At 43.5% G+C, this 27227-nt stretch overlaps 1 protein-coding gene across 1 annotated transcript in view; it reads right to left on the reverse strand.

Moving 5' to 3' along the window:
• LOC133955367 (synaptotagmin-7-like) overlaps window positions 1-27227 on the reverse strand; it is a 78720-nt gene that overhangs the window by 44658 nt on the left and 6835 nt on the right. Inside the window, exon 2 of the mRNA XM_062390181.1 lies at window positions 1524-1627. Within this exon, the coding sequence (XP_062246165.1) occupies window positions 1524-1627 (104 nt within the window). The remainder of the gene's footprint in view (window positions 1-1523; window positions 1628-27227) is intronic.

Raw genomic sequence — 27227 nt, forward strand, 5'->3', positions numbered from 1 at the left:
GGGTTGAAAAAATTTGAAACTTAAAGTTGGTGAGTTCATGGTAACTGTGATTAGAAAAGTAAGATTATTGAGTAGATTTGAGGCAAAGCAAGTTTGTTCATATAACTTACTAGCTTCATTCATTTGCGTGCAAATTTTTTTTTCATATTGGTCCCAGACTTGTCTTCTTTCAGGGAAGTTAGAATTTGAGTCAGCTTTGAGGTTGAGATAAGCGGCCGGTGTTTCTGGGTTGAACAAGTACAGGATGATCAGAAATCTATTAACTTTGAAGACATGCAAATTTAAACCCCCCGCAAAAAAGACTGGAGTGAAGTGGTACTCAGCAATAAGGCTCTGTCTGACTAATGAGGATTTCCCTCCCTTTAATCAATCACATTTCATACAACATAATCACAATGATATGCCCTCTGTCCGAGGTCAGTCGGCTCCGCCTGTGCTTTGTTTCTGCTCATTGAGTGGACTGGTCCTGATGCTGTTTCAGCACGATGTCCTAATGTTGTGGCTGCTAATGTCTGAGAGATCCATGCTGTTGTTATGGGATGCGGATGTAACTGTATACGCCCTACTACAGTTATACGCGGTGATGGAAAACAAACAAGTACATTTACTTCAACGTATTAGTACTTTAATTCCCTATGCTCTAAGCTGTAATCTAAGACCTTCTAACAAACACTCGCTAGAAGTTCCTGAATCGAAGTAACTAAGGGTGAGCTTGCGTCTGCCATCAGGACCCAGAGGACCTGTAACTCCACGCCTGAGGAGATTAGACATGCTGATCATTGATAAAAAAAAAATTATTGGAAAGACTGATTTTATTTGTTGTTGTTGTTTTCTTTCAAATTATATTTGTTGTTGCTTGTGGCAACTGACTGATTATGGCTCATTGTCACGTTTCAGATTCATATGATTTGTTAGAATTCCCACATGGCAGTATTTATTTAGATTAAATATTTCAAAGCAAAATATTTAATTTCATTGTACAGCAGAACATTATCATCTCTCAACTCATCAGATTTGTGTTCATTTCGATACTTGAAGAACATTTTAAAACTTACACAGGACTTTCATACTTTCAAACATTATCATTTTGAATGAGGGACTTTTACTTGTAATGGTGTATTTTTACATCTTGCATTAGAAATCCTAATTAACTAAAAGATCTGAATTATCCTTCTACATTTGGTTATATATCTTCATTAGCAACTGTCTTTTGAAGGAACATTCTCAGTTCAATATGACTGCACATAATATCAGCACACATTGTGCCCCAGTGCTCTAAAGTGTAATTTACTCGTGAACTCACAGCAGATAACGATTATTAGAGCTCTGATTATTAAAATTAGGGTAACAACAAAAGTGACTGTGAGATAATCTGTTGGTGAAGCTCGGTTTTTTATGTGTTCATGTTGGTGTGTGTGTATGTGTGTGTGCATGTGCGTGTGTGTGTGTGTGTGCTTGTGTGTGTGTGCTTGTGTGTGTGCTTGTGTGTGTGTCTGTGTGTTCGTGTGTGTGTGTAAACTCACCAGCTTGCGTTGACACCAACCACAGACGCCACAAAGAGCCACCAGCCAAACAGCACACACTGTCACTGCGAGGGAGACCAGGAACACACTGAGGGACACTGAGCCTGGACAGACACACAAACACACACACATGAAACAGGGAGGCAGAAAGAGAGAGAGAAAAATGAGTGATGTTGTCGAGCACACAGGGATGCATTTTCTTCGTTGCGTTATATATACCAAATATAAACATGGTATTTTTAGCTACAGGACAGAGCTTATTGGGTGCCACAGTTAGTGTTAGTCTTGTCAAAAAGGGGACAACCCAGAACTGCACCGTCTCCCTCCACGTTTAATTTAATATCCAGGCAGGGCTTCCATTTTTACATTCTGTCATAAGGAGCTGAGAAACACAATCTCATCACTACCCTCTTCGTGCCGGAGCATTTCAATACCTTTCCAATAAGGGGCTGGAGCCAGGCATCACTCAGCTGCACACACATCACTGTCATGGTGTCACAGCTTGTTAACTGACAGGCTGAGAGTGAGGGAGGGCTGGGGGGAGGGGGTGGGAGAGGGAGAGAAGAGGGGAGGCCGGGCTGACAATACCAGAGAGCTCATGATTAATGGGTATCAGTAGAAGCCCAGTGAGAGGGGTGGTTACGGCAGAGAGGCATAAAAAAACATTGCCGCTGTGTCTCAGTGCGTGTGTGTGTATGTGTGTGTGTGTGAGAGAGAGAGGATTCACACGTGCACCTGTTTGCCTGAGTGTGTTTACATGCTGGTTACGATCGTGCTGTTTTAACTCTCCAAATCTAAATGGCTGAACGGCCTTAACTCCACTCATAGGAATGTAAAGCCTCATTGAGCTTTGAAGTCTGTGCAGCGGGGGAGAAATACAAGTTTGTGATTTTCATTCCAACAAATCAGATTCTTCAATATACAGCGATAAATGGGAGGGAGCGTTTTCACACAGCTGAGTGACAAACACTGACAAACACCCATGATTTCCCATCAGTCAGTGGGTCTGTACCTCATCACGTCCTCTGGGAACAGACAAGGAGGAAGAATGACAGATTTAAGTCTTTCAAATGGGTAATCACAATAGAATCAGCAGCGGATTCCACAGTCTGCCTTCTACCTCAACTGCTGTTTAAAGTCTATGTGAAATACTATGACCATGGACATTAACCTTAATGACAGCTGGATGATGATTGGACTCATAGTGACAGACAATCCATCAAGAACACAGAGTGACTGACGGCGCAAAAATAAAGAACAATTTAGTTTGTGTGCTGAAATCTGAACAGAAGGAACACTGCTGTGGATGGAGAGGTGGGGAACACAGACTGTTCACTCCACAGGACGAGCTGGACATGAATAAACTTCGCTGCATGAAGTGAGTCCCGAGACGAGGATAAATTGTCTTTTTCTAAAACTCAAAATTTTTAAAATCACTGCCCAGATTTCAGTCCGAAAACATTTAATCAGGGAACAACTAAAATGTTCAATGTCATGATGCAAGTTTGTTATTCACCACTATATGGTGTTGCCAACTGATTTATTCCTTTTCAGCAGCCAGGGCACACCATCCTTTTTTATTTATGTGTGACAGACGATAGATATATATATAAATATTCTTGTCAATTTTTTAAAGATGCCATATGAATATATCAAAATCCATAGGGCAAGGTCAGTGGAATAACGGGAAACTATCGGTTGGAATGCGTACCACAGCAAACATAACAAGGACCCACATAAAAAAACATTACTCTGTAACACTACTAGTGGCCAACAACTCTGCACAGGCCCTTCAACGGGCATATTAACAATCTTCACCATGTCCTCTACATATACATGGATCTCCACTTCCTCCCACTATCCAGGAATGAAGCAAAAGATCCCAAACACGAATGCTACCATCTTATGCATTTGGAGCCAGAGTCTAAGGAGCAGCGATCTGGGGATGGAGCCACGGTAGCGAGGTCACGTTGAAACACCCACTCGTCCAATCAGTCAATATGCTCGTGCCTCAATCACCTAACAGTTCCTGTTCTGATTGGGAAAGTAAAGTATAGCTGTTACAACTTCTTTCAAGTTGCCCCCACCTCCCCACCCTCATTATTCATCTACAGTCAAAGTGGCTGCTAATGGTAAAGACAGAGGTTCGTACCCTCATGAACACAAGAAGGGTCAGTGAACACATCCAGCTCCTGAATGATGAATACCTCTATTCATAGCAGTTCATAAATAGACACAGGCTTTATACATTGCTACTGTATATTCATAGCGAGGTCAATACAGTTGAGTCCATTAGATAGTATGAAATCAGCTATGGATCTTAAATAAGAAGAGCTGGTCTCGAGCTTAGGGCACGTATGGTAGCCTCAGCACTAAGTGCATCAGTGATGGATGTTTTGATGTTTGAAGGAGAGTCAGGTGGATCTGTGAATGCCGGCGGCTCTCGGTGGGGCCTAAAGTCCTGTGCTCCCTCTGAAGGTCAGAGGATGGGGGTTAGGGGGATGGTTTATGATCTGTGTCAATCATGAAGGGAGAGACGATGGAGATAAAAAAAACTCTGAAATAAAATGCATCATCCAAAGAGGCCACATTACTGCGGACAGCTGGGTTCCTGCTTCCTGCTTCTAGGAAAATCACTTCCTTCTTAGAAGTTCCACAGACGCACTGTGAGCAGGCAGCGAGTAGAAATGAGAGGGAGGAAATACACTGTGTTGCGGTATTAGCGAGATATGCAAATCTCCAGCACTAAAGCTGCGGAGAAAAAGAGGCATCATTAGCGTATGCGAGGTCTGCACTACATACTGCTATCACAGCATTCAGGAAATTCAATTTATCGTTCCCCTGGAAAAAAAACAAGAGCCACGGCTTAAAAATACTCCAGCAGGTGACGCATTAGTAAGGTGAAAGATAAAACAGCTTTAGTATGCTGTTAAGGGAGTTAGGAGACAATTTAATGAGACCAGCTAACGTATCATTTGGTAATCCTTACTATAGTTTAACTAGGTAAGGAACGAAAACACTCCCAACTGGAGGTTAATGGATCGCTCAGTAAAATTGACAAATAAAATGAACAGCCAATGAAACCCTTTGATCGGGAGCCTAAGGGAGTCGGAGCACTCTTGAACTTTACAATCCCTCGTTGGTTGTAGATGTCTGTGGCTGTTTCTTTTATTTGCAGCTGAAAGAGAAAGTAAGTGGGACCCACAGGGTGAGTTGGGACAGTGATGGAATAAGTGAGTTTGCGACAAACCTTTGACTGAAGAGGACAACAAAGAGCGAGTCATGCCAGAGCTTATATCACCCCCTAAAACTCCTCTTTGTTACTCAGGGAGACACATAAAGGTTTGTCATGGCCTTTAAATGGCTTAAATGTACCTCTAAACCTCCCTTTACCCATTTCGTGAATGTGACTATAAATAGACTGATATTTCCTTGCCTCTGCCCTCCGTCTCACCACCCTCACAGCTCACCTGCCGCTGAGGAGCTACTGAGCTCCACCCACAAGTTGACACGAATGGTTTCTTAGGTTTGTGACATCACAATCTTTATCTTTTTTTTCTTCAGAACAGGCGTTTGTTTACTGAAGGGTTAATGTGGGACTACTCAGCCATGGGGCCTATTTGTTTTTGCTCTAAATATGTCTTTGATCATACAAAAAGCACAAGAAAACATATTAGGCCTGATTTTCCCTGGAGACTCTAAGGATAAGACGGAACCTGCTGAAAATATCAAAGTATAGTCTTAATTAGGGATGAAATGGTTACTAGTTTTACAAAAAATGGTGGTAAAACTTCTGATGGATTAGTTGTAGTGTTTAGTGTGTTTACCGTGGTCATTTGATTGGTACTGTACTTCTTGAGCTGCTAGCACTCTGACCATATCTAACAACTGCTAGCATCAACTGTCACCAAATTATATTCAACAAAAGCTGATATTTTGTCCTGACTCTCTCGCTTTGTCATCAACACCTGACATTGGATTTGTTTCGTAATGGTTGTGTTTTTCTTACATACACATACTGTATTCATAATGGTATAGTTGTTTTTATATGCACATTTCATTTATTTATTTAAGGTTTCAATTAAACTAAGTTTTGAATGTGAAACAAAAAACTGCTTCGGCAAGTTCAAGTTCCTTCTTCAGTTTAAATGTTGCCTATTTGATGTGATGTTCCATGGTGCTATATTTAATTATTTATATTGATAACAAATATATTATTTCAAATAAAACTTCAGTTTGTGTATCAGAACTTTTTTGAACATTTTCAGCACGTTTTAGCAATAACACAATAATACTCGGATCATTTGGTCACTATAATTTTGATACAACATTTTCATACCGTTTATTCTCAAGTCTTAATTAGGAAGCGGTCCTAATGCATAGTGTGGTTAAACGGAGTGGTACAGTGCATGCAGGTGATCTGGCCCACATACACTGAGCTAAGCCAAGCAGAAAGGGACCAGTCCTCAGGGGTGGAAGAAATTGCTAATTGGACAGGCGGAACTGGAGCAGTGTCCAGTCAGCAAAGCTGCCACACCGCATCTTTATGCTCAGACTGAGGTAGAGAGGGCAGCGCCTTAGAAGATCTGGGTGCAAAGCTCACAGCCTAATCGCCACTTCAAAGTGCCCTTTCCTTGTCCTGGAGTCTGGGCTCTGCCCTCTTTATAGCTAGGGTAATCCTCAGATGTGACTCAGACAGCCTTCTCCCTCTGAGGCTCCAGCTCTGTGCAGCAGGAAGTTGTTACTTACTTCCTGTTGTATTGTGATACCAAGTGTTTGAAATTGCTTCCATTTTCTCTAGAGCTCCGTCCTGCGCTTTAGCTTATTGCTTTTGTTTTACAATTTATTCCTCAGGACGAAACGACTGAGTGCTGGTAAACATCACATCCATTTGAAGGGTTCAAACTACACATTTCGCCTTCGCTCAGTCGCACAAAGTGATTTGTGTAAAATTGATTCAAGAGAGGATACCTGGGTAAAAGGAATACGTAACTATGGTTCCAGGTAAATAAAGTCTTTGTCACATGAAGTCATGAGGGGACATGTCCCACAGTGAGCTCAGAGGTAGCTAGGATGGAGGACAGATGATTGACAGGTTTCTTACTCATGTAAACATCATTGAAAAGAGTTCCTGCAGCCATCTAAAATAATGAACCACTAGGTGGACGTGCACTGGTCTTTTTTTAGATCTATAGCACAGAGCCCGTTGTTAACCAGCCTGTTTGGAATGGGCTGTTTTGCTTGGCCTGAAGTAATGCCAGTTGCAGATTTCATTCTGAAACTTTAAAAGTGACCTACTCTAATTGAGCCAGAGCAAGTGAAGACTGGCTGCAGGACTCAGTCCACTTAAGCAAGCTACACAAAGTACGCAGAACCCTGATCTGGAAAATAAGTTGTTGTTGCAGTTGTAGTAAACGCCACTGATACAAATTATTCAGTTTATCGATATATATCAAATATGACAAATCCAAATCACACCAAATTCAACACTGCACTTCTTTGGACTCTTGACACAACAAGCAAAGTGTGATGTCCATGAGATGAACGTTTTTAGAGATACACATACAGACAGACTTCTGGAAATAGTAGACAAATAACTGTTTTTTTTCAGGTGAGTGCTGAAGGATGTTAAAAATCCTTTACTATACTTTAGAACAGCAAGTATTTTATTTATTCAAGTAGCTAAAAACATTTGATTTTTTAGAACACATTCTTGTTTGCTTGTTGGTTGTGTTCCCAAGTTAGATTTTCTGATTATGTTTGGCAGGGTACTCTCAATTATTGATGTTGTTGCTTGTTGCCACCACTCACTTTAACATTATCATAGATGCAACAATAATAGTTTGAAACAATATAGACAAGCTAATGTGAGCTGCGATGGATTACCTATCTCATAAAAGTTGGCAGGGAGCATAAAAAGCAAATTGATACCAGGAAGATATAGAGTACATTCATTCATCATTTTAAAGAGCCGTGGTATGCTTATGAGGATTTATGGCTTTGATGTTGCGTTCATAAAATTTGCAGTAAATGGAGAAAACAGGCAAAACTCAGGCACCACAGCAGCCAGCAGCGCATCATGTGCAGCAAATCACAGAAGTGTGCAGGGACACAAGTGAAATTTTGGCGGGCGCAGAGCACCTGTTGTGAGAGAGAGTGTCTCTTTCATTCCCTGTAGTGCAGCGGGATCTTTGCTGTCTCTGTGTCCCTATATGCTCCCCGTGGCTCAGCTGCACCACTGCTGTGCTGTCACAGAGGCTGTTGCACAGCGAGAGTAAGAGGACTGCCGCCCACGTTCTGTCTGCTCTCAGATGAGGGATAATATCCATCTCAGCCCAGTGACATGCCGGGCTGGCGTCGGACCAGCAAGACATCAGGTGACACATGGCCGCCGTCACCTATAATGGCACCATCGCCCTATTAGCACCTCTGACACAGAATGGATGAATATGCACTGAAACCTACAGATCCGGACTCTCGGTTGTAGGTGAACTGACACTGTGTCGATGTTTTGATTTAGTTTAAGTGTCATAAGATACAGTATAGTATAACACTTAAAACAGCTTATACAGATGCTGTTTTGTCCCTCACACTAATGTTCTTATGTAAAATACTGCATTTCCCTAATATAGCTTATATATTTTTATGACAAAGACACTTTTAAGTGTCAACAAATATAATACCTACATAAATTTCCTGGCCATCACTTGAGAAACCGTCAGTATTTTATGCTAATGATAAATAATGTGTGTGGGAGACAAGCAGCAGCCTGCTCACAGTGCAACGTTCAGTGATAAATAGCTTTTATGTTGTAAGTATAATACCTTCAATAATACTGCACTACAAATAATGAATGTGATTATGCTGCACATTTTCCCTTTCAGTGTATTTAAAGAGACATGAACACAAGTAGATCAATTGGATTTACATTATATATTTTTTTCTTTGATATTTTTCTCCAAGCCTGATCCATGAAAAATAGCTGCCTATTGAAACTGTATGTATACATGGAAAGAAATGTTTTTTCAAAAAGTGAAATCAACAAGCTGATTCTGAAACAATCCTCTTTAATGTGGTGATCTCAATGGGATGGCTTTCACCTGCTTTAAACTCGGATCATATGATAAGATTTTGAATGGATCTATTTCTCTTGATGTCCTTGATAAGGACTTTATACAGTATGCATTGTCTTCATCCATCAAATAATCTATCAGTCCCTCTGCCATAATTTTCTCCTCCAGCTCTGCCTCAGAAAGACTGAATTAACTGGTCGGATTGAAATGGATGACTTTCATATAAGCCGCGAGAAAGACTCCATGCATTTACCAAGGACACTCTCCCCCTGCTTTGCAAGGGGCCAACTTGTTTTCCAATTTGTAAGTGCCCCTGCCAGGCATCAAACCCACATCAATAATGGATTAGAGTCATATATCACAGGAAAGCACTGGTTTAAAAGACAATGAATCATGTGCCTGCTATAGTTCTAGTGGTGCACACTGACCGCTGTTTACCAGATAATCTCACATATCAAGGTAACTGGCTTGTAATTGTGCAAGCTCTGCCTATTTCTAAAATATAGTCCATGATGTATTTTCTCATACGCCTGTTCCTCCTGGCTTCATGTTCCTCATGACAAAGTAACCTGCACCCCCTCTCCATATTTCACTTGTCTCATGTGGTTTTTCTCCACTTTCAGTGTCTCACTGGGACAAATGACTGTGATATATTCCAGAAAGCTGATCAAGCTTCTCGCTCTTTCCCGCAGTTACAAACAACCTATTACTCACCAGTGCCACCGATGTCCTTGACTTTATTGACTTAAGTCCTCATGCAGGCTGTTGATACTCTGAAGGTAGACTAGTGTCCATCTCAGTAATGAGCTTGTGAGCCGCAAACTAAATCAACCATGACTAACGTTATTCCAGGTATAAAGGGGTATTGAATTGCCCATATAGCCAGCTTTATTTGCACTAAGCAGGATTAGGCTTCACAATAACACAATTCTCTTCACGATTGTTTTACAACTCCTCTCTACTTTCTCCCCATTTCACAACTTTTCAGTATGTTCCGTTCGCTCCGCCAGATTCCCATCATCACACAGAATATATATGAAGTACACAGTGATAAAAAAAACACGATAAGAAAGAGAGTTCTTGATTTGAGATAAGAGCGTTTGTTCATTTTGACTGCTGTTGCTTAAATATTTGATCAGCTCCATAAGCTGGAGGACAATATTGTCTCGGGCTGACTTTTTAATGTTTCATTTTAAAATGACATTTGAATGGCGTCTTCAACATGTACATAAGGTTAAATGGGAAATTATACCTGAAACATTTAAATATTGGCTGAAGTTTTCTCTCAAATTCAAAACTGCCTTTAGATCACAGTGCTAAGACAATGAGCCAAGTTATCAGATTCCCACTCCTGACCAGTGTCTGGTGGCTGGGAGCTTCCCATCTGTGTTGACTCTACGTAATCACTGACCATTTAAGGTCAAGACGATTTGACCTTAAATGGTGGTGTTATGAAGTGGGGTTATGAACCATGTTCAACTCGCTTGTATCTGAACAATAGTGGTTCGGACCAAACGGCATCTCATAGGAAAGGAACTAAAGGCTGTTTCTTATTTCTGATGTCAGTGAGCAGTATAGATCCGGCTACAGCATCACTCAAATCAGAACTGAATAGTATATCGAAAGATGAGCAAAGAACGCCACTGGAGGATTTTCTTGATGGAAAGATGTTTTCGCTCCTCTCCTGACGGACTTCACTGACTGGGATTGTTGGCGATAAACAGATGGCTCAGTCAATCACCTGTCAACGGTTTTTTTAAAGCGACGGCCATTTTCCGAGCAGCTTCTAGCGAAGCTTTTCCAGATGGTTCTGCGTGACAAACCATCTGGCGCGTCAGATTATGCGTCCCGAGCCGAGAATAAAGCCACACTCCCGCCAAGTATGTTGTAACAGGCATTGTTCTGGTAGACATCCAGACACACATGTTAATGAATGTATGTGTGTGTTGATAACGCAGGCCAGTCCCTCCTGTTGGCTGAAGAACAATCTATTTGGATTGAGATGCAGTGCTCTAGTGCGACCTCTACTGGTGGTGATTGTGGTGGATATAACCTTTAATGGCTACATTCATGATAACATGTAAAGGAGAAAAAGCATTGTTCTTGTATTACAGTGTAGTTAAAGAGTTACAAGAAGAATACGTAAAGAATGTAAAATATTAAACTATTATTTTAAACTCTTGAACTTGCTTTTCTTATATTCTTGTTTTTATTAAATCCACCAAGGAGGTTGTGTTGTCATCCATTTTTTGATTAGTAGCAGAAGAAGAAAAAGACCACTCAGCCAATTTCAATGAATTTTGTGCAAGGGTTGGACACGATCCAAGAGAGATGCCAAACCACTTTGGTGCAACTCCAGATCAAGGGACGGATAGAGGAATTAGTTTTCTACTTTCTCTAAAGCCCCTACAAGGAGTTTTAGCTGGCTATGAAACTGTCTTATTTATATTCTCCTTGGAAATAACGCCTGGTCAAAGCTGCAGGTCCTTTTTCTGTTCCTTACACTTTCACTCTTCCATTTTTGAAAAGGCTAAAAACAGACACCACCCTGCAAACTCTATAAATACAGATTATGACTCTTCTTACAGCCACATGCACATCGACAGACCTGCCTACTTACTGTGCGGCTGCACAGGTCACATTTCTTCCATTTTCTCTATTTGCAGCAGATGTCGTCACCGAGTCTTGTTTGTAACAAAAAATCCCCCTGACTCCCTAAGAGTCCACTTTCTACAACCTTCTTCATCTCCACACTCCACTATTACCTCTAATTCCTCACCCGATCGCATTCACCATCGGCAGAGATAGTTGTGTTCTTGTTTAAAATGTGCTCCAAAGCGCATACACACATATCCATGCACTTGACACTGCTTAAGCACAGTGACATGAGTGGGAACACATACGTTTAGGGACGAGCAGAAACCAAGGAAGTGGAGAGCGAGCGGTGCAGGAAAAAAGCAGAGTGGGAGTGAGGGAAGAGGGACTCAACTGTAATGCTATTGAGGAGCAATTTGTGAAGCTTGTGCATATGCATACAGGCCTACAGTCCCCATCTGCCCACATCCTCAGCTCACTGCTGGTGACATCAACCAAGACAAAGAGGTCTCGGATGCTCCAGATATAATATGTGGGCGGCGATATAAAAATGTAATCCAAGTCAAAGTCAATTGTATTTGCCTACGGATACAGGGCAGAGTTGCATGCATTCACAAAGTGAGTGTTTGCGTGCGTGTGCGTGGAGACACTTTGCGTCCATGTCCAAATTCCTACTGCTCCTCTTCACATGGAAATGTAAGCCAAAATATTCTCACTCGTTCAAAAGTGAGAAAACAATTATTGAAGGTGTAATTAAAGTATTGGCAGGACAAGTGCAACTTTAATTGAACGGCAGCTAAATGACAGTCAGTTTCAGTCGAGCTGCCATAGTGCGACCATCTCTGTTCTGGTTTCAAATCTCATCAAGCGCTGTGCAGCGACACAATCAGCTTAGATTAAGACGTTTTCACGCTTATTCACGAAACAGACAACCATCCGTCCAAAAGCCAGACAGACATTAGTCATAAATTAATTAATTTAGATTCACAACCACCTGGAGGCCACTACCTTTGCCTCCTTCATTCAATTAAAAGACTCCCTATAAAAATCACTTTGCTACCTGTCTGGACAGACCAGGCACTAAAAAGTCAGTGCATTGCAAACACTCGCCTCGAGGCAGAAGTTGGGGTAGTGACTCAGCCACAAACGCGACAAAGTCATCTCCCTTTAGACTCCATACGAAAGCCACTAAAAGACAGAACTCACATGACCCGATGCCGGCCGCGTGTGCCCCGTCTCTGCGTCCCTGCACGGCTGCCTATGTGTGTCTTCGTCGCCCGGAAAGTGGCACACATTCTGCCCGGGGGGGTCAAAGCCTCACACTGCCGAAGTTTCACCCTCAGCTGGCGTGATGACTGATTACTGTGCCTCGCCTGTGACCACAACCTTCTCGCAACTGGTGACAGGGGCGCTGATGAAGAGAGGATTGCACGGGCGTGTGACAGCTAAGTGAGGGACGGCGACGGGTTACTTGGGGAAGAAATAATGGGACTTGATGGTGTTTTTTATACGTGCAACAGGCAGCCAAACTATAATTTACGCTGTCACGGGAGAACAGACCGAGAACAGGGTGTCTACACTCGAGAGAGCATTACATGTGGTTAGGGACTCATGCTCTCGTCAGGCGGAGCCGAGAATCCCATCTCTCCGGCGACCACCTTTCTCCCCAGGTGACCTTCCCCGTCAGTGGCGGTGCATTAACGGTAAAGCCTCTGGTCGAAGTGATCATGTCCTCTGACTGACTGGAGGCCTCTGGGATGACTCGGCATTGGCTCAGTGTCAGGAGGAGATTTAAATACCCCTCTGCTTTTAGACTCCAGCTGGATGGAAAATAACCCTCATTAGCATCAGCCAATGTCAATGGAAGGACAAATTAAAGTAATGAAACACATCCTATATAATATACTGTATGTTGTAATCTAGCTCCCCCCCTCTGTCTCAAAAATGGGTTTCTTCCAAAATGCACATTTTGATAATTACTAATAAAATATATGCCGCAAGTTCCTCAGAATGAAGTTTTGGTCTTTTTGCAGACAGCTCTCGGTAAACCTAATTTGCTGGACATAAGCACAGGGTCATCTTGAACGGGCCTTCTGCAGCGCTGTCTGTTGCTTGGCTGCCCATCGATGTGTTTGCGTGTAGAGCTGTCAATTTTTACAGCTGGGTGGTACCCAGCAGACTGAGATCATGCCGCTCAGCTGCTCGCTCGCAGCAGGATGCAGCGAGGGGCTCATGGGAAATATAGTTTTCCACAACTACCGGTCCTCTCGGTCTTCACTTCTGCTGTGAGCGCCCTGTAAATTTCCCACCACGTTAGCTCAATCACGCAGCACCTGAGGACATCTCAGGCTCGCTCCGCACTGTGATAACTCGTCTTGATTCGTACTCACAAGCACGTCAACAGTAACCGTGGTATCCGGTTATCCGATTGACACTCACACGAGGGGGGCTGTCGCTGCAGTGGGTATTTGGGCCATAATACCTGCAGTGTCCCACGGGATGTCACTGTCCGTCAACCGGGACAAGAGTTTTACATCTGACTGGCAGTCAGACACTAAACGGCACGCTTGGCTGTTTTCATTAAGCAGAGTGACACACACGCACACACATGCACACAGAGCTCCCACACCTACTTGACATTATCATCCCAACATCATGACAAGGATGTCATGTGGCTAACTACTGCAGGTGAAGCTGTGGGGAGGAATAACGGAATGGCTGCGTTCATCGTGCAGAAGAATTAAAGAAAGAGAAGAGATTTAAGTCATAACATGGAATCGCCTTTGTTTCCTCTGTGGCAGTGTTATGATGAGCAAAACAACATTTCTACTACAAACGCATGATTAAATGTGGACAGCTGCGGTGTATTGTTTTCCATCGCTTTCTCAATTTACACTGCCCTCCCCTGAGAGCTCACACTGCTGCATTCACTGGGCATCACCTGCTTATGCAGGCTCACACGTCACAGGCAATCTAACTGGCATTACGAGCATTATTTACTGTGAGTGGAATGAAAAACAAAGACGGCGGACTAACCTGAACCGCTCTTGATTTATTAACTCTTTAAGTGAGCAATAACTCTCGTCTGTGACTAATGGGCCAGATTTGGTTGGCGAGGAATAGCGGATGCTGGTTAGGGAGCCTCTCAGCCCCGCGTCTCGGGGAGGTCTGTTAAATGACTAAAAAGACAAACAGGGCGGTCGTGTGATTTGTATGCAACCTGACCTTTCAGCCAATAGAGGGGCTCTCGAGAACACAGAGCTGCAGTTGAGTTTGAGTCTGTTGTGTGGATCGCTCTGCAACCTAATTCACAAAGTAAGGTTTTCTGATCCATGTCGGACTTTTCATATGCAAATCACGTCCATGAGACCGACAGGAACTGTTGCATGAAAAATGTGTCGAAAGACAGGGTAAGTAAAGTCAAAATAAACATTGGATCAAGCACTTAGGTGCTTTTTTGCATAAAAACACTACTGCTATTTAAAAAACAGTGTCAATTCACCGGTTAATGAAATGGTTATATGGCCTAATACACCCTGAGAATTATCTAATGGACATGTGTAAAGTGGTTCCATTATACTATTTCAAAACACTAATTGATGCACAGATGAAATGTAAGGTTTGGAAGGTGGAGAGTGTGTGTGCGTGTGTGCGTGTGTGTGTGTGTGGGTACATGTCCATGCTCATTTGTGTAATTGTGCCAACATGGCTCAGTTGTGCTTGGCCTGTGGAGTCAGGGTGATTCACCAGGCTGACAGTTGTAGCGGACGGGAACGGAGACGATGGGGAATTAGGATGAGAAGCCGGAGAGAGAACGGCACACAGAGTAAGAGAGATTTAGGCATGGACCCTCGTGCCTTTGTCTCCAACGACAAGAGGTGCATTTCAGTGTTTCTGGGTTATAGTTGAATGGTTCAGCGGCCATAAACACATGAAGTAATAGCATATATGGGAAGGAGGGATCTGAACAAAAGCGTCACGCAGAGTGATTGTGCTCTGCTCAAAAAGCAGCACACAAAACGGGATGCGTCCAGAGTAGGTAGAAAAAAATTCAAACACAGAGGACTGCCAGCGTGCCCTACCTCTGGGCTGTTCTAGTTGGGGGAGGGCGAGCTGGAGGCTGTGGGAGAGGGCGCCGAGAAGAGACCACGCGCACGCCGGGATGTGGCCGTGCAGCCTTGGCTAGAGGAGGACAGTGAGTGAGCATGGGCACGCAAGCCTACAGATGCTCAGGGCTTTTCATTAGCCTGCTTTCCACTGCAAAGCCAAAAAGGACCAGGCGATCCGAGGTGGGTCATTACTCATCTCAGTGAGTTCTCCCCAGAAAAGAAGAGTGCATATTTTAGCACTTTGAAGTGCTGATTGCCAAGTGGGTTGTGGTTTAAGAACAAATTGTGCTTTATATTACATATTATCATTTTCTTTTCTACGGTTCTCACAAAACGAACTACTCTGCTCTATGTGTTTGATGCCCTGTTGAGACCTTAAGGTAAATTGTAAGTGGCCTGTACTCATAGAGCTTTTCCACCTGTATCACACATTTAAAGCGTTTTATAATACAGGTTGCATTCATCCATTAAAACATGCACATTCATGAAGGGAGCATGGAGGAGAAAGGTAAAAAAAATTGGGGCCCAGATTCGGTCCACACTGTCAAACTGCCACATTGTCTTCCGACCCATATACCACGTGGAATGATGGCACTTGGGTGCTATTGCCAGATCTGGGCCAGTAATAAGCCATAGCAGTACTGCAACCAAACCAAACCAAAGGGGCCCAAGGTGGCCCAAATTAGTTTTGGGATATTCAGGCCACATTTGCTCTTTTGGAAGTGGGCAACTTTATGCTCACATCCATTGTGCCCGGGCCACAGGAAGGCCCACATGTATATGCTATCAGGACAGTGATCGAACAACCTATCTTCTGCTTAGTGGACGACCCGCCATATCACCTGAGCCACAGCCGCAGAACGTGTCCACGACGTATAAAGCTTCAACCTGAAATCACCCTTGGCATCGGAATGAGCAAGTGATCGCATTGCTTTCTGGCTCACAAGTTATCTTGTTTGAATGAATGTATAACCTCTGCTTAGCTGAAAAACTAAGTTGTGCTGCTGCTGCTGCTCGGTACCTCCGCTCCACTTCAAAACACACGGCCTGCCCTGTTTATTACAAACAAACATCTCGGGCTGTAAGCATGTTGTACGAAGTTGAAGTCTGACCTTGCGGCCCTTTCATGCAGTCATGGATGCAATTGCTTTCACACTACATTGCATATGCAGTCACATGCATCACTGACCACCACTGAATGCTGCTTGAGTGTTTTAAACCCAGGACATCCTCAGAGCTGTTTGGTTGCAGTAACACCTGTATTAAGATCCACTCGCTGGACATCACATGATCAAACATGTAGTTTTGCTTTAAATAAAAACTCAGCGAGGAGGATCGGTCGGAACAAGAATCCTTGTTTTGGCCGAATGGCTTTTCTTAACAGTACAGAGTTTGATTAGAGAAACCAAGAGAGAGAGAGAGCAGGGGAAGACAAGCAGCAAATAGCCTGGACGGACCTGAGGCCGCTGCCCGGGGACTCAAGCCTCTGTACATGGGGCGCCCGCTCAAGCATGTGAGCTGTCGGGTGACCCCCAAAGCCTTTATTCTTCGCAAATAGCCAAAGCATTGAATTCGAGGAAATGCTGGGATCTTGTTTCTTATTTCCAGGCAGTTTTCTTACAATGGTCTACCCACTATTACCCAGAGGAACACTCGTAACAACCAAGCATGTATTTGATTAAACGTTTGTTTGCACACTGAAGACAGCAATACAATCATTACCAGGCATTTGTTATTAATAAACGCTAAATTATAATCTCAAATGCAGTAGTATCAGGGGAACATTTTCAGCTTCCCATCACATTATATAATGACAATAACAGCTTACAGTGTTTTTTGTAGAAAAAGAATGAACAAAGCCGAGGAACGTTCATTCAATGGGAGAAGCATTGAGTAAGATACCGATACGACAACTTAACCTCCCACAGCGATGCCCCGAGCCACTTAAAACAGCATGCTGAAATGACTGCATGCAATGGATTATCCTTCCCCTTCAATGCATGCAGTAATAACAACAGATCAGCACTCTGAATATTTGCTCCATTTATATCAGCTGAAGACATGTGTCATTATATGGATATCATACTGTTCTTTATATCTCAAAGATGCCCTACTAGAATATTACCGTATACTCAAACAATAAGTACCCATCGTATCCATCAATTACACCCTGCGATATTGGTGAAAACGTCAAAATAACGCCCTGTCTCACAATGTTGTGGAACCACCCCTTGATCCGGATCTGCACCTAAATTTGTGGTGGGTTCTTTCCGGATCCATACTGCATCCTTCCACCAAGTATTGTGGTAATCCGTCCTGTAGTTCCTGTGTAACGCTGCTAACTATCAGACAAACAAACAATGCCATTAACCTTCTTTGGGGGATAGAACAAAAACATTTTTTTTAAAGAGATGCACTTAATATCAATCTTCAGGTTTGATAGGACATCCAGGCTTTAAGAGAGTGATATATTCAAGGTTATAATTTTAAGATCAGGGGAAAAGCTTCAACCTAATTCCACCCTTTCTATGCCCTCCCTTTGCCTGCTTCCTTGGGTTAATTTCTTTCTCTCTCTTTCACTTTTCTATCTATGGTCCACATCCAGGCTGTGAAATCCATCTGGAGCAGATTACACAAAGTGCTGCTGCAAACAGTGGGTTATAAACAGAGGGAGACGGGGGACGGGCGTGCTGTGTTTGGAAGTAGGAGAAGAGGAATCTGGAGCAGCCACGAGAGGACACGAGAGCCGTTTTTCGCTGAACTTCCCAAAGCGATTTCCCGGCTCACGCCACATGCTCGTGTGCGCTCCCGACTGTCCTCAGCTCCTCTGCTATTCTAATTCGGTCCCAGCACAGAAAGTTACAAAATGTCAAAGGTAATGTGGCAGTTTATGAGATGCAAATATGAGACAGAATTAAATATTTAATACAAATAGCCTTTTACATTATATTAATATTTCAGTGGAGTAAAGGAGAGGGGGCGAACGCGGTTCAGGGATTTGGGCTGAAACAGAGGAATCAAATATCGCTGTGCACTGAATGCAAATTTTCCGACAGTTATCAAACCAGGGCTCAGTGGACACCAGGGTGGAACACATCACATTGGAGAGATCGTCAATACCATACATGCTGCGTTTCACTTATTCCACTGCACACAGACTACAGGTGAACGCGAATGCAGCCCAGAGCACATGGATCCACGTATAGGCACTGCTATATAACCTTTACCCGACTCATGTTTTATACATGACTCTCTCTTGGTATGGCTCATGTCAATAGAGCATGCGTGAACAGTCCTCAATGAGGTTTGTCAGGCGCTTTAAGAAGGAAGAAGAGAGACGCGAGAAGCTGGGAGCCACATGTCTGTCAGTCCACTGCCATGTCTGATGTGCAGTCATTGTGTGTTTGCCTCAGAGTCAGAGCCCGCTCAGCCGAGAAGCTGGGAGTGCGGCGATCATCAAATATTCACAGTGATTTTTAAGAAACGCTGCCTTTAGAACAATCCTAATTACGAACACTCCCCTCGCTGACGTCTGTTTTCACACAGCTGTTCTCGTACACCCATTTCACCTCGTCTAGCCTCAGGCATAACAAAGCCTCCTCTTCCTCCCTATTTCTGGCTTTTGCTAATTTCTCCCACTTTCTCCTCACCTCCTCCCTCGGTTGCTCTGTAATTAAGCAGTGTTTTAGAGGGCAGCGGACTTCGACACGAGGGAGGAACACACACACACACACACACACACACACACACACACACACACACACCCAAGGGAAAGATGGTGTGCGTGGCAGATACTGTGACATCCTCTGCGTGCATGTATGATAGCTCAATTAACAAGTGGAGACCTCCATCATCTCTCGGTGTGCTGACCATCACTGGTGGGAAAACAATTTACCGTCCTTATCAAGTGGATAATCACATAAGAGATAATATGATTTAGCACAATCAGCCTCATATTACAGCTCACAAACAGAACTACCCGGCGAGGAGCATCACCACAGGCAGGATGCACTGTAGAGTCAGCACAGTGGTTGATAGCATGACAATTATCATATAGCTGTTTTGGGCTTTTTTGTTTTGATTATGTAATCAACATGCTTATGTCGGTGATGAGTGAGCCGAGGCTGCGCCACAGTGCATTCTGGGAGCTCTGTGTTTGACCTGCGTGTTTGCTTTTCTGTGGCTGTGCAGCAGGATCCTGCCTGTGCCCGAACAATCCCGAGTGCACGGAGCGCACCACGGGAGTGCAAAGTCAAGATTTGTTTGTTGACTTGTGCAAATGCATGTCCGGGGGCATCTGACTGCGTGCCAGCTCTGTGGGCAACAAAAAAAAGGAAAAGACTCGCAAAGTGAGTGACCAATTGATATATCACCCAATGTCAAGACTATTGGAGTGTATAATTCTTCGCCTTTTATGACTCATTAAGGGGATCGGTGTCCCCTCCCGAGCCTGAGAGCCATAATCACTAAGAAGGGTCTCAAAGCGGTTGGCATTAATCAATGAATGTTGCTCACATGAAATATGATCTGTGTAGAAAGAGCTGATGTTCGTTAGCGTGAGAGTGAGGAGAGGGAGGGAGAAGAGACGGGGAGATATTTCCCCGGCACGCCAGATGTGTGGACCAGTGGCACAAAAGGCACATTTCAGCTTTGTGACCCAGACCAATCAGGAATGAGCTGCTTGGACGAGCCAGCCCAATCTGGTGCGTCTCAGCTCAACTGAGTCCACCGCTCGATCCCATGCATGCACAATTACTTGCGTCCAATTCAGTGTGCTCTTGTAGCTGCACCTAATCACAGCGAGGCTGCCGAGGCAAACTCAGGATGATGAAGCTTGCAACAGCAACAAACAAAAAGTTAGATGACTTGAGGGGGAGAAGAAAGAAAACAATTCTCCAGATTGTTTTTGTAGATGGAGTCTCCCACCTGTTGGTATCAGTAATTCGATCTTTTTCTGTTGTTCACAGCAGGTGCTCAGTTACACGGTGACTGGGGTCAGCATCGCTTTTCTTCAGCCAAATATCCAGCTGATAAATCCCTCGCCGCCGTATTTCCGCTGAGCCTGCCTGTACAACCTCAGGTTTTCCATTTCCTAATAATTCATGTGCATCAGAGTTTGGATTTGAAGATGTCGCCCTGTGTATTTGTTGTTTGTCAGCTTTTCATACATTATCTGGGAGAAATGATAAAGGAAACTCTGAAGAAACTTCATCTGCCCCTACTGATTATTCCAAGAGATTTTTTGATACCAAAACCAGACATTTTAAAAGCCTGCGATACTATTGGTCATCTGCGAGTATGCAAATCACATATCCGATACCACAACATTTAAAGTATGTTAGTTTCAACTAGGGATGGCATTTGATTAAATTGTCTAAATCGATCGTCGGGAGAATTAACGATCGACTTTCGATTAATCATTAATATTTTTATATGAAAATTCACTATTTATAGGCTATATTAAAATGCAGTGAAACAAACAGGCTATATTAAAATGTAGTGAAAATAGAGATCTTTATACATGATGAACAACTGTTGTGGCAGTTAAACTCAGTCCCGGAACCCCTCACCCAGACCCGGGTCTGTCCGGGTTCCCATCCGCGTGGACTGACGGTCCGTGTGCGGACATGAAGCCGAGCGAGCAGCGGAGGCTTAGCTTCGGGCTGCTTCGTTCAGCTGCTAACATCCTCGCTGTGCTGCGTTCAGGGCAACTCGGATATCCCGACATCCTGCCACATAGCGAACTTGCAATAGTCGATGAAAAAATAATGTCATAGACGAAATTCTTAATGATCAATTCATTGATCGTCAGTTGATAGTCGGTTGATAGTTTCAACCAAATAAAACTGCAATTTTCTTTTCTTCAACATGCATTTGGAAAAGGTTTAATCTGAGTCAGGCCATATGACAAGCATACAGCTGATAAACTCATGATAGAATTTGTTATCTGTCTAATCACAGTGATATTGGGTTGGTACTCGTCCAGGTATCGGAATCGATATCAAGAATTAAGGGAAAATGGTAGCCGAACATCTTTACTCATTACTCCTTATTCTTGCTCTGCGTGCTCCTCCTCCTCTCTCATGCTCCCTCCTTCCGATTTCTCCAAAAGTATCACTACTGGGGCACCACAAGCCTGAAAGATGCCAAACCCTAACTGCCTCGAATGACTAAAAACAGCTAAAGTAGATGTAAAACATTATCATTTTGTTAATGTGCCCACTGAAATGTTTTCATTTAACCAAATTTGGAATAGTGAATAGAGCGTAACTAGGACATGACGGGAGCTGTTACTGACAAGTCTATCTTTCTATTATTGTCGAGTAAAAGCAATGACTGTGAAGAGTGTGTGAATTCTCCCTAAACACACACACACACACACACACACACACACAAACACACACAATCACTCTGTTGAATCCCAGTTTCACCCAGCTTCCCTTTGATCACTCCTGCAAAACAATGACGCTCGGTTCTCCATCATCTACAGTATCTGTGTGTGTTTTGACACTATATCCAGCCAGAACCAGCTCTAATAAAAGAGAGTAAGGCGAGAACACACAGAGCGCTGGCTGACACCTTTCTGGCATCTATACCTCACGCTGCCACGAGCTATACCTTCCCCGGTTTCGAGCACAGACCTGGATTGTGGATCCATCAGGTATTGTAGCTGCAGGATATGGAACAGTGAGTGGATTTAATCCGGGGAGAGGGCGAAGCTAAACAGCTAGCTCGATAAGGCCAACGAGGGAGCAATATCCCCTGGCCTGCTGGTCACCACTGAGGCAGGGCAGCGGGGAGATGAGACAGAGGGAGGAAGGAGGAACGAGGGAGAAACGCTCAGGCAGCCAAGCCAAGGAGAGATGGCACTCATACAGCCCAATCTGTCAGTCTGACTACCTTGCCAGATCCAGGGTGGCTCACACAAAAATCACACATTTATTTGCTAAATACCAAGAGACAGAGAGGCTACACACACACATCAGTGCTCCAGCACACACACGCAAGTGGTGGAACACGGTGTACTGCAAACGGCGTGATGCTCCTCCTGTACAAACACACCCTTTATGAGAAAATCGGAAAATACCTGCAATTTCCTTCCTGTCTTCCTGCAACTAAACCCTTACGATAAATGGCTTTTTGGTGACCTGACACAGACCCAATGTAACAATGAAGTAATCTACCTTACATTTGGGAAGATGGTGAAATTGACTGTATTTATAAGGCACTTTTTAACACAAGCCGCGTTCACCCATTCACACACACACACACACACATTCAAACAACTATGTTTTTTCTGTCACACACCATTCACACACTGCAATTAGGGCGCCTTGGGTCTCAGCATCTTGCCCAAGGACACTTTGACATGGGGACGAGAGGAGCCAGGGATCGAACCACCGAACTTGGTTAGTGGACGACCTGTCCGGCTTGTGTTTCCAACCCCTGTCCCGTTTGTCGGTTGGTCGGTTTGTTTGTAATTGCGATTAGCAATAATTTGTCATTTAGGGGTTTGATATTTATATGAGTGTGTGAAATGGTGCAGGTTGATAATATTTTTGGGGACTGTTGGGCCTTAGCAAACGTCAATGCAGTTTGTGTCAATGCAGTTTGAACCAGCACAATCTGACTGCCAGAGTTTTCTCTCAGTTAAAGTTAAGGATCGAGACCCTTGTGGATAATTGGTTAAGATGCTATGAGTTACATGTACTTATACTAGGAGTGTCCCTGCTTTGATTTAAGCTGCACACTTAACTTTCATGTCCTAGCCCCGTCTCTATTATTTCTGCTGTGAAATAAAAGAAAAGATGTTCAGGGTCATTTAAACACGAGGTCAAACTGCAGGTCAGCTCCACAGGGTCTGTTTAAGATGAGTATAATTGCTGCCTATAGCTGGCAAAAGGCTTTGAACCCATTACTTCAAAAAGCATTTACTCTGTATCTGGGTAAAATCATGGTGTGGTAAGAGTAACTACGCTATGAAATGGTAATGATGTCTGTCAAAAGGATCATTTGCTCAGAATTTGCCGAGCGTCTTCGGCTGAATGCGATTGTGTGACCACTGGAGGTTTAATGTGAGGATTAGTGGCGCTGATTGCGTTTTAGAATAACAGAGTGGGGGAAAGACACGTTTTTCCCAAAATTAAAGCAAAACTGCATCAACGGAGCATAAATAAATTAGGACAGAGACGTTATCTAGAACAATAACTGTGAGCGACCTCAGGGGGAGGCCACCTACGGGATGAACTCTTAACCTCCTGCAAACAATGCGACAATTTGCTCCGCAGATTGTGTTGCGGGCGCCCGCGCCACCTCAGATCTTTAACAACAGCACACTGGTGCTCCGCAACAATACGACATCTGCTCACACTCGCAATCTCTCCCGGGTGTGAGACGCAAACAGGGCTAATATGTTTGAAGAGACAGCAGTGATCACATTTCCAAGTGACTCCCCGGGTTCTGCTGGAAGGAAAAAAAAACGGAATAATGAATTTTCTCAGCAAACCTCGATCCCGCTTTCAAAACACTTCATCCTATAAGATGACAAGCGGCGGGATATGCATTACGTAATTCACCCCATTCTCCGCCACTAATCAAAACTAGAGCAAGTTCTCTGGCTGGGATTAACAGTGTCCTCCTCAGTGCATCTTTCAGGGAAAAACGATATATGCACCTGGAGAGCTGCAGCTTTTTACTCTTAAAAACACATCCTCTTAACAAAACGCTTCGTGGCACCTAGTGACAGGCGGGAGCCGCAACGACACGGCAGAGGTCATCGAGTGGTGGATACAGAGAGAATAAGAGAAAGAGAGCATGAAGAGAACATGGATCAACACAACAAGACGGGGAGGGTTATGCAACAGCATCCATGGAAACATTCGCTACACACACATCACGATGCAGTGGAACCATGTAAATAACAGATTTACCAGCTCTGCCTCCAAGTTTAAGTCAAACATGTTCAAAGTTACAAATGTATGAAGTCCCTCCTGTCACAAACACAGAGTTGAAGAGAGTATTAGGCATTAGGAGAGTGTTATGAAGCCATATCTCAAACTCCTGTTATCTCTGGCTTCTTCTGTTTCCTTCCTCTGCTTCCTTTCTTTATCCCTCCCCATAAAACCCTATTCCAGACTAAACCAATCCGCTGTCACTAACCCTTCATTGTTCACTATATGTAGGCCTCCCATCCACACTGGTTCCCTTTACAAACACACACACAGGCAGGCCCTCCTCTCCTCTGAGTGACCTTGACTAGCTAGCACTCCAGGGCTTGTTCTTTGCTTCTGCCTCTCTCCCTCTGTCTCTCCCTGCTCTCTCCATCTTTTCACGCTCGCCTCCACTCTATCGCCTGTTTCTCTACCTCTTGCCTTCCATCACTCTTCCCCCGGCCAGCTGATGTTAACCGGCACAGCCTTTTTTTTCTTCTTCTTTTTTTTCCTCTCCTTCCCCGCACAGAGGCGGAAGGGACAGAAGATGGCAGAGGAAGGAGAAGTGAAAGACCTCCCCCCTCCTCTCCGATCCAGTAGGCTGAGAGAGTCAGGCATAAAAATAACTCCAGCTCTACAGAGGTGCATCAACAAGTCTGCTGAATGGATATTATTTCCCATCATATATTTCAAATAAAACAGGACTTCCATCAGTTATTCAATATGTGGTCAAGCTGCTAACACTTCACTTTAAGTATCCCTATTTAACATCCATTTACAGCATATAAACATTTAATAAAGTCCATAAAACATACAATAATGCAGTTGTAAGCAGATACAAGAGTCTATTTATATATCTGTCAACTAACTCCCACAGCACCTACATGTGGAGACCGCGGTAATGAGTTATTTAATAATAAAAAAACATATGTAATGTGAGAAACATGAACTGTACATTAATGATCCATTCAACCATTATCTATAGCGCTTATTACCAGTGCCCCCCGGGCCAAAGACTCCAATTAACACCTATCTGCATGTGTTTGGACTGTGGGTGGAAGCTATAGACGGAGAACATGCAAACTCCACACAGAAACTCTCCAGCAAAACCTTCTTGTTATTAACGTATATACATTCTTTATGCATTGATAGCGAATAAAATAGTGTGATTTGCAGTAAACTGCTATCAATAAGGGTAATAAAACAGTAAAAAAAAGTTTTTAGTAATAGATTTGGTTTAAATTATGTAAGTCCATGTTTTTCAAAAGAAGTTCCAGGTAATCAATAAAAATGTAGCTAATCACTTATTTTATCTCTTCACAAATGCGATTTTATTTTCATTATATTTAAAAGCGTGAATAGACGTTCGGCTCTAATCAGCTGACACGGCTTCCTGTTCCAGCGGGGGGAAGGAAGACAAGCTTTCTCAGAGGATCCGAGAAGCAGCAGGTCCAAATCCCACTTTCATTGCAGGTGCTCCTACAAAGGCATCTAATTGCCTCCGTCGCAGCATTGTAGCCTGTTCCTGTGACTCCAGTGATCCTGGAGAATTCTCCCAATCGCTCAGTCGACAGCATCCATCTGTATAATAAATTGGAGCCGTTAACCGTTTGCCTATCCATTCATAGCTAAATAAACTTAAGCTGAAGAGACGCAGGGATCTACTGCACACTCTACAATTACACGCCAATTTATACACCTTACATATCTAAAGGTCTCTGCTGCGATTGTGTTCCCTCAATCTGTGAAGCTCACAGACTGAATCGAATGCATTTAATTCAGACTTTGGAATACGACATTTTCACCTATAATACATCTGATATCAGTTCAGCACGCTGTAGGACAACAGACCAGCTTGCAGCAGCTTTAATTATATTAGTGGAGAAAATAGAGGGCATCATGAATTCTTATCTCCAGTAATCTTTGATCACTGAAATACAGGCTTGTTGAATGCGGCCGCTCAGCTCACAGCGATTTCTTTTCTCCTAGCATCCACCTCTTTTTCAATTCACCTTGCCCCCCCCCCCAAAAAAAAATATATATTTCCCATTCCACATTAGCAAAACAGCCATGAAGTAGAGGGACATCTTCAATTTCTACAGGGCAATAATAACAAAGAGGTTAGGAACTTGCAGTCTTCGGCTGACACTTACACGTCACACCACGTTAAAGACCAAATTCCCTCCATTTTTCATTTCATTTCCCGAGCAGTTAAAATGCTTTGATGCATACCAAGAATTGTCAGGGACCGCCGGGCTTGTGCACCACGCACTGTCGAGACCCCAGGCCTAATGAAGGCCTTTTCATTTGGGGGTAGGGTGACTTCACGGAGCAGCAAATATGCTCCGCTATGCAGGGATGTGTGATTAGCATATAAACGACTAAAAGAACGTGGAATAGCCCAAGTAACTGTATCAGCAGGCATCCTGTCACTTGTTGGCATTGGCTCCACAATTAGTATGTGGAAATATGGGTATGTAAGGTTGGGCTTCAGGGCTACTATCTCCAAAACTGTGTCCTCCTGGAGTTTAGTGTGCTCCAAAACCCAAACCTAGATGAGCAAGATCCCTTCCCTCCCTTTACTGAGCTAAACAAGTGGGATGCCGTTACTCCAGGGCAGCTTCCACTCCACCGAAGTATCACAGCAACTTTGAGTAAACACAATTAAACTAGAGAGACACTGTAGAGCACATACATCCACCAAGGCCCAACAGTCCACTGGAATTCAATCAGGCTGCACCAAATTACATACCCACATATACATCAATTCCCTTATTCCCACTCACAAGATTAAAGAAAGTAAAAAAGAATCCTGGATCTGCCTTCCTGTTTCTGCACCAAAATGTAATGGGTTCTTCCTGGGATTCATGTTGCATCCTTCCTACACATTTTATGGTCATCTGATAGGTCGGCTTGATTTAATCTTGCTTATAAACAAAGACATAAACGGACAGGGATGAGAAAAGAACCTCCTTTGAAGAAATATTCATACTAGTT

Source organism: Platichthys flesus, chromosome 6 (assembly GCF_949316205.1).
Source record: "Platichthys flesus chromosome 6, fPlaFle2.1, whole genome shotgun sequence".
Classification (NCBI taxonomy): Eukaryota; Metazoa; Chordata; class Actinopteri; order Pleuronectiformes; family Pleuronectidae; genus Platichthys; species Platichthys flesus.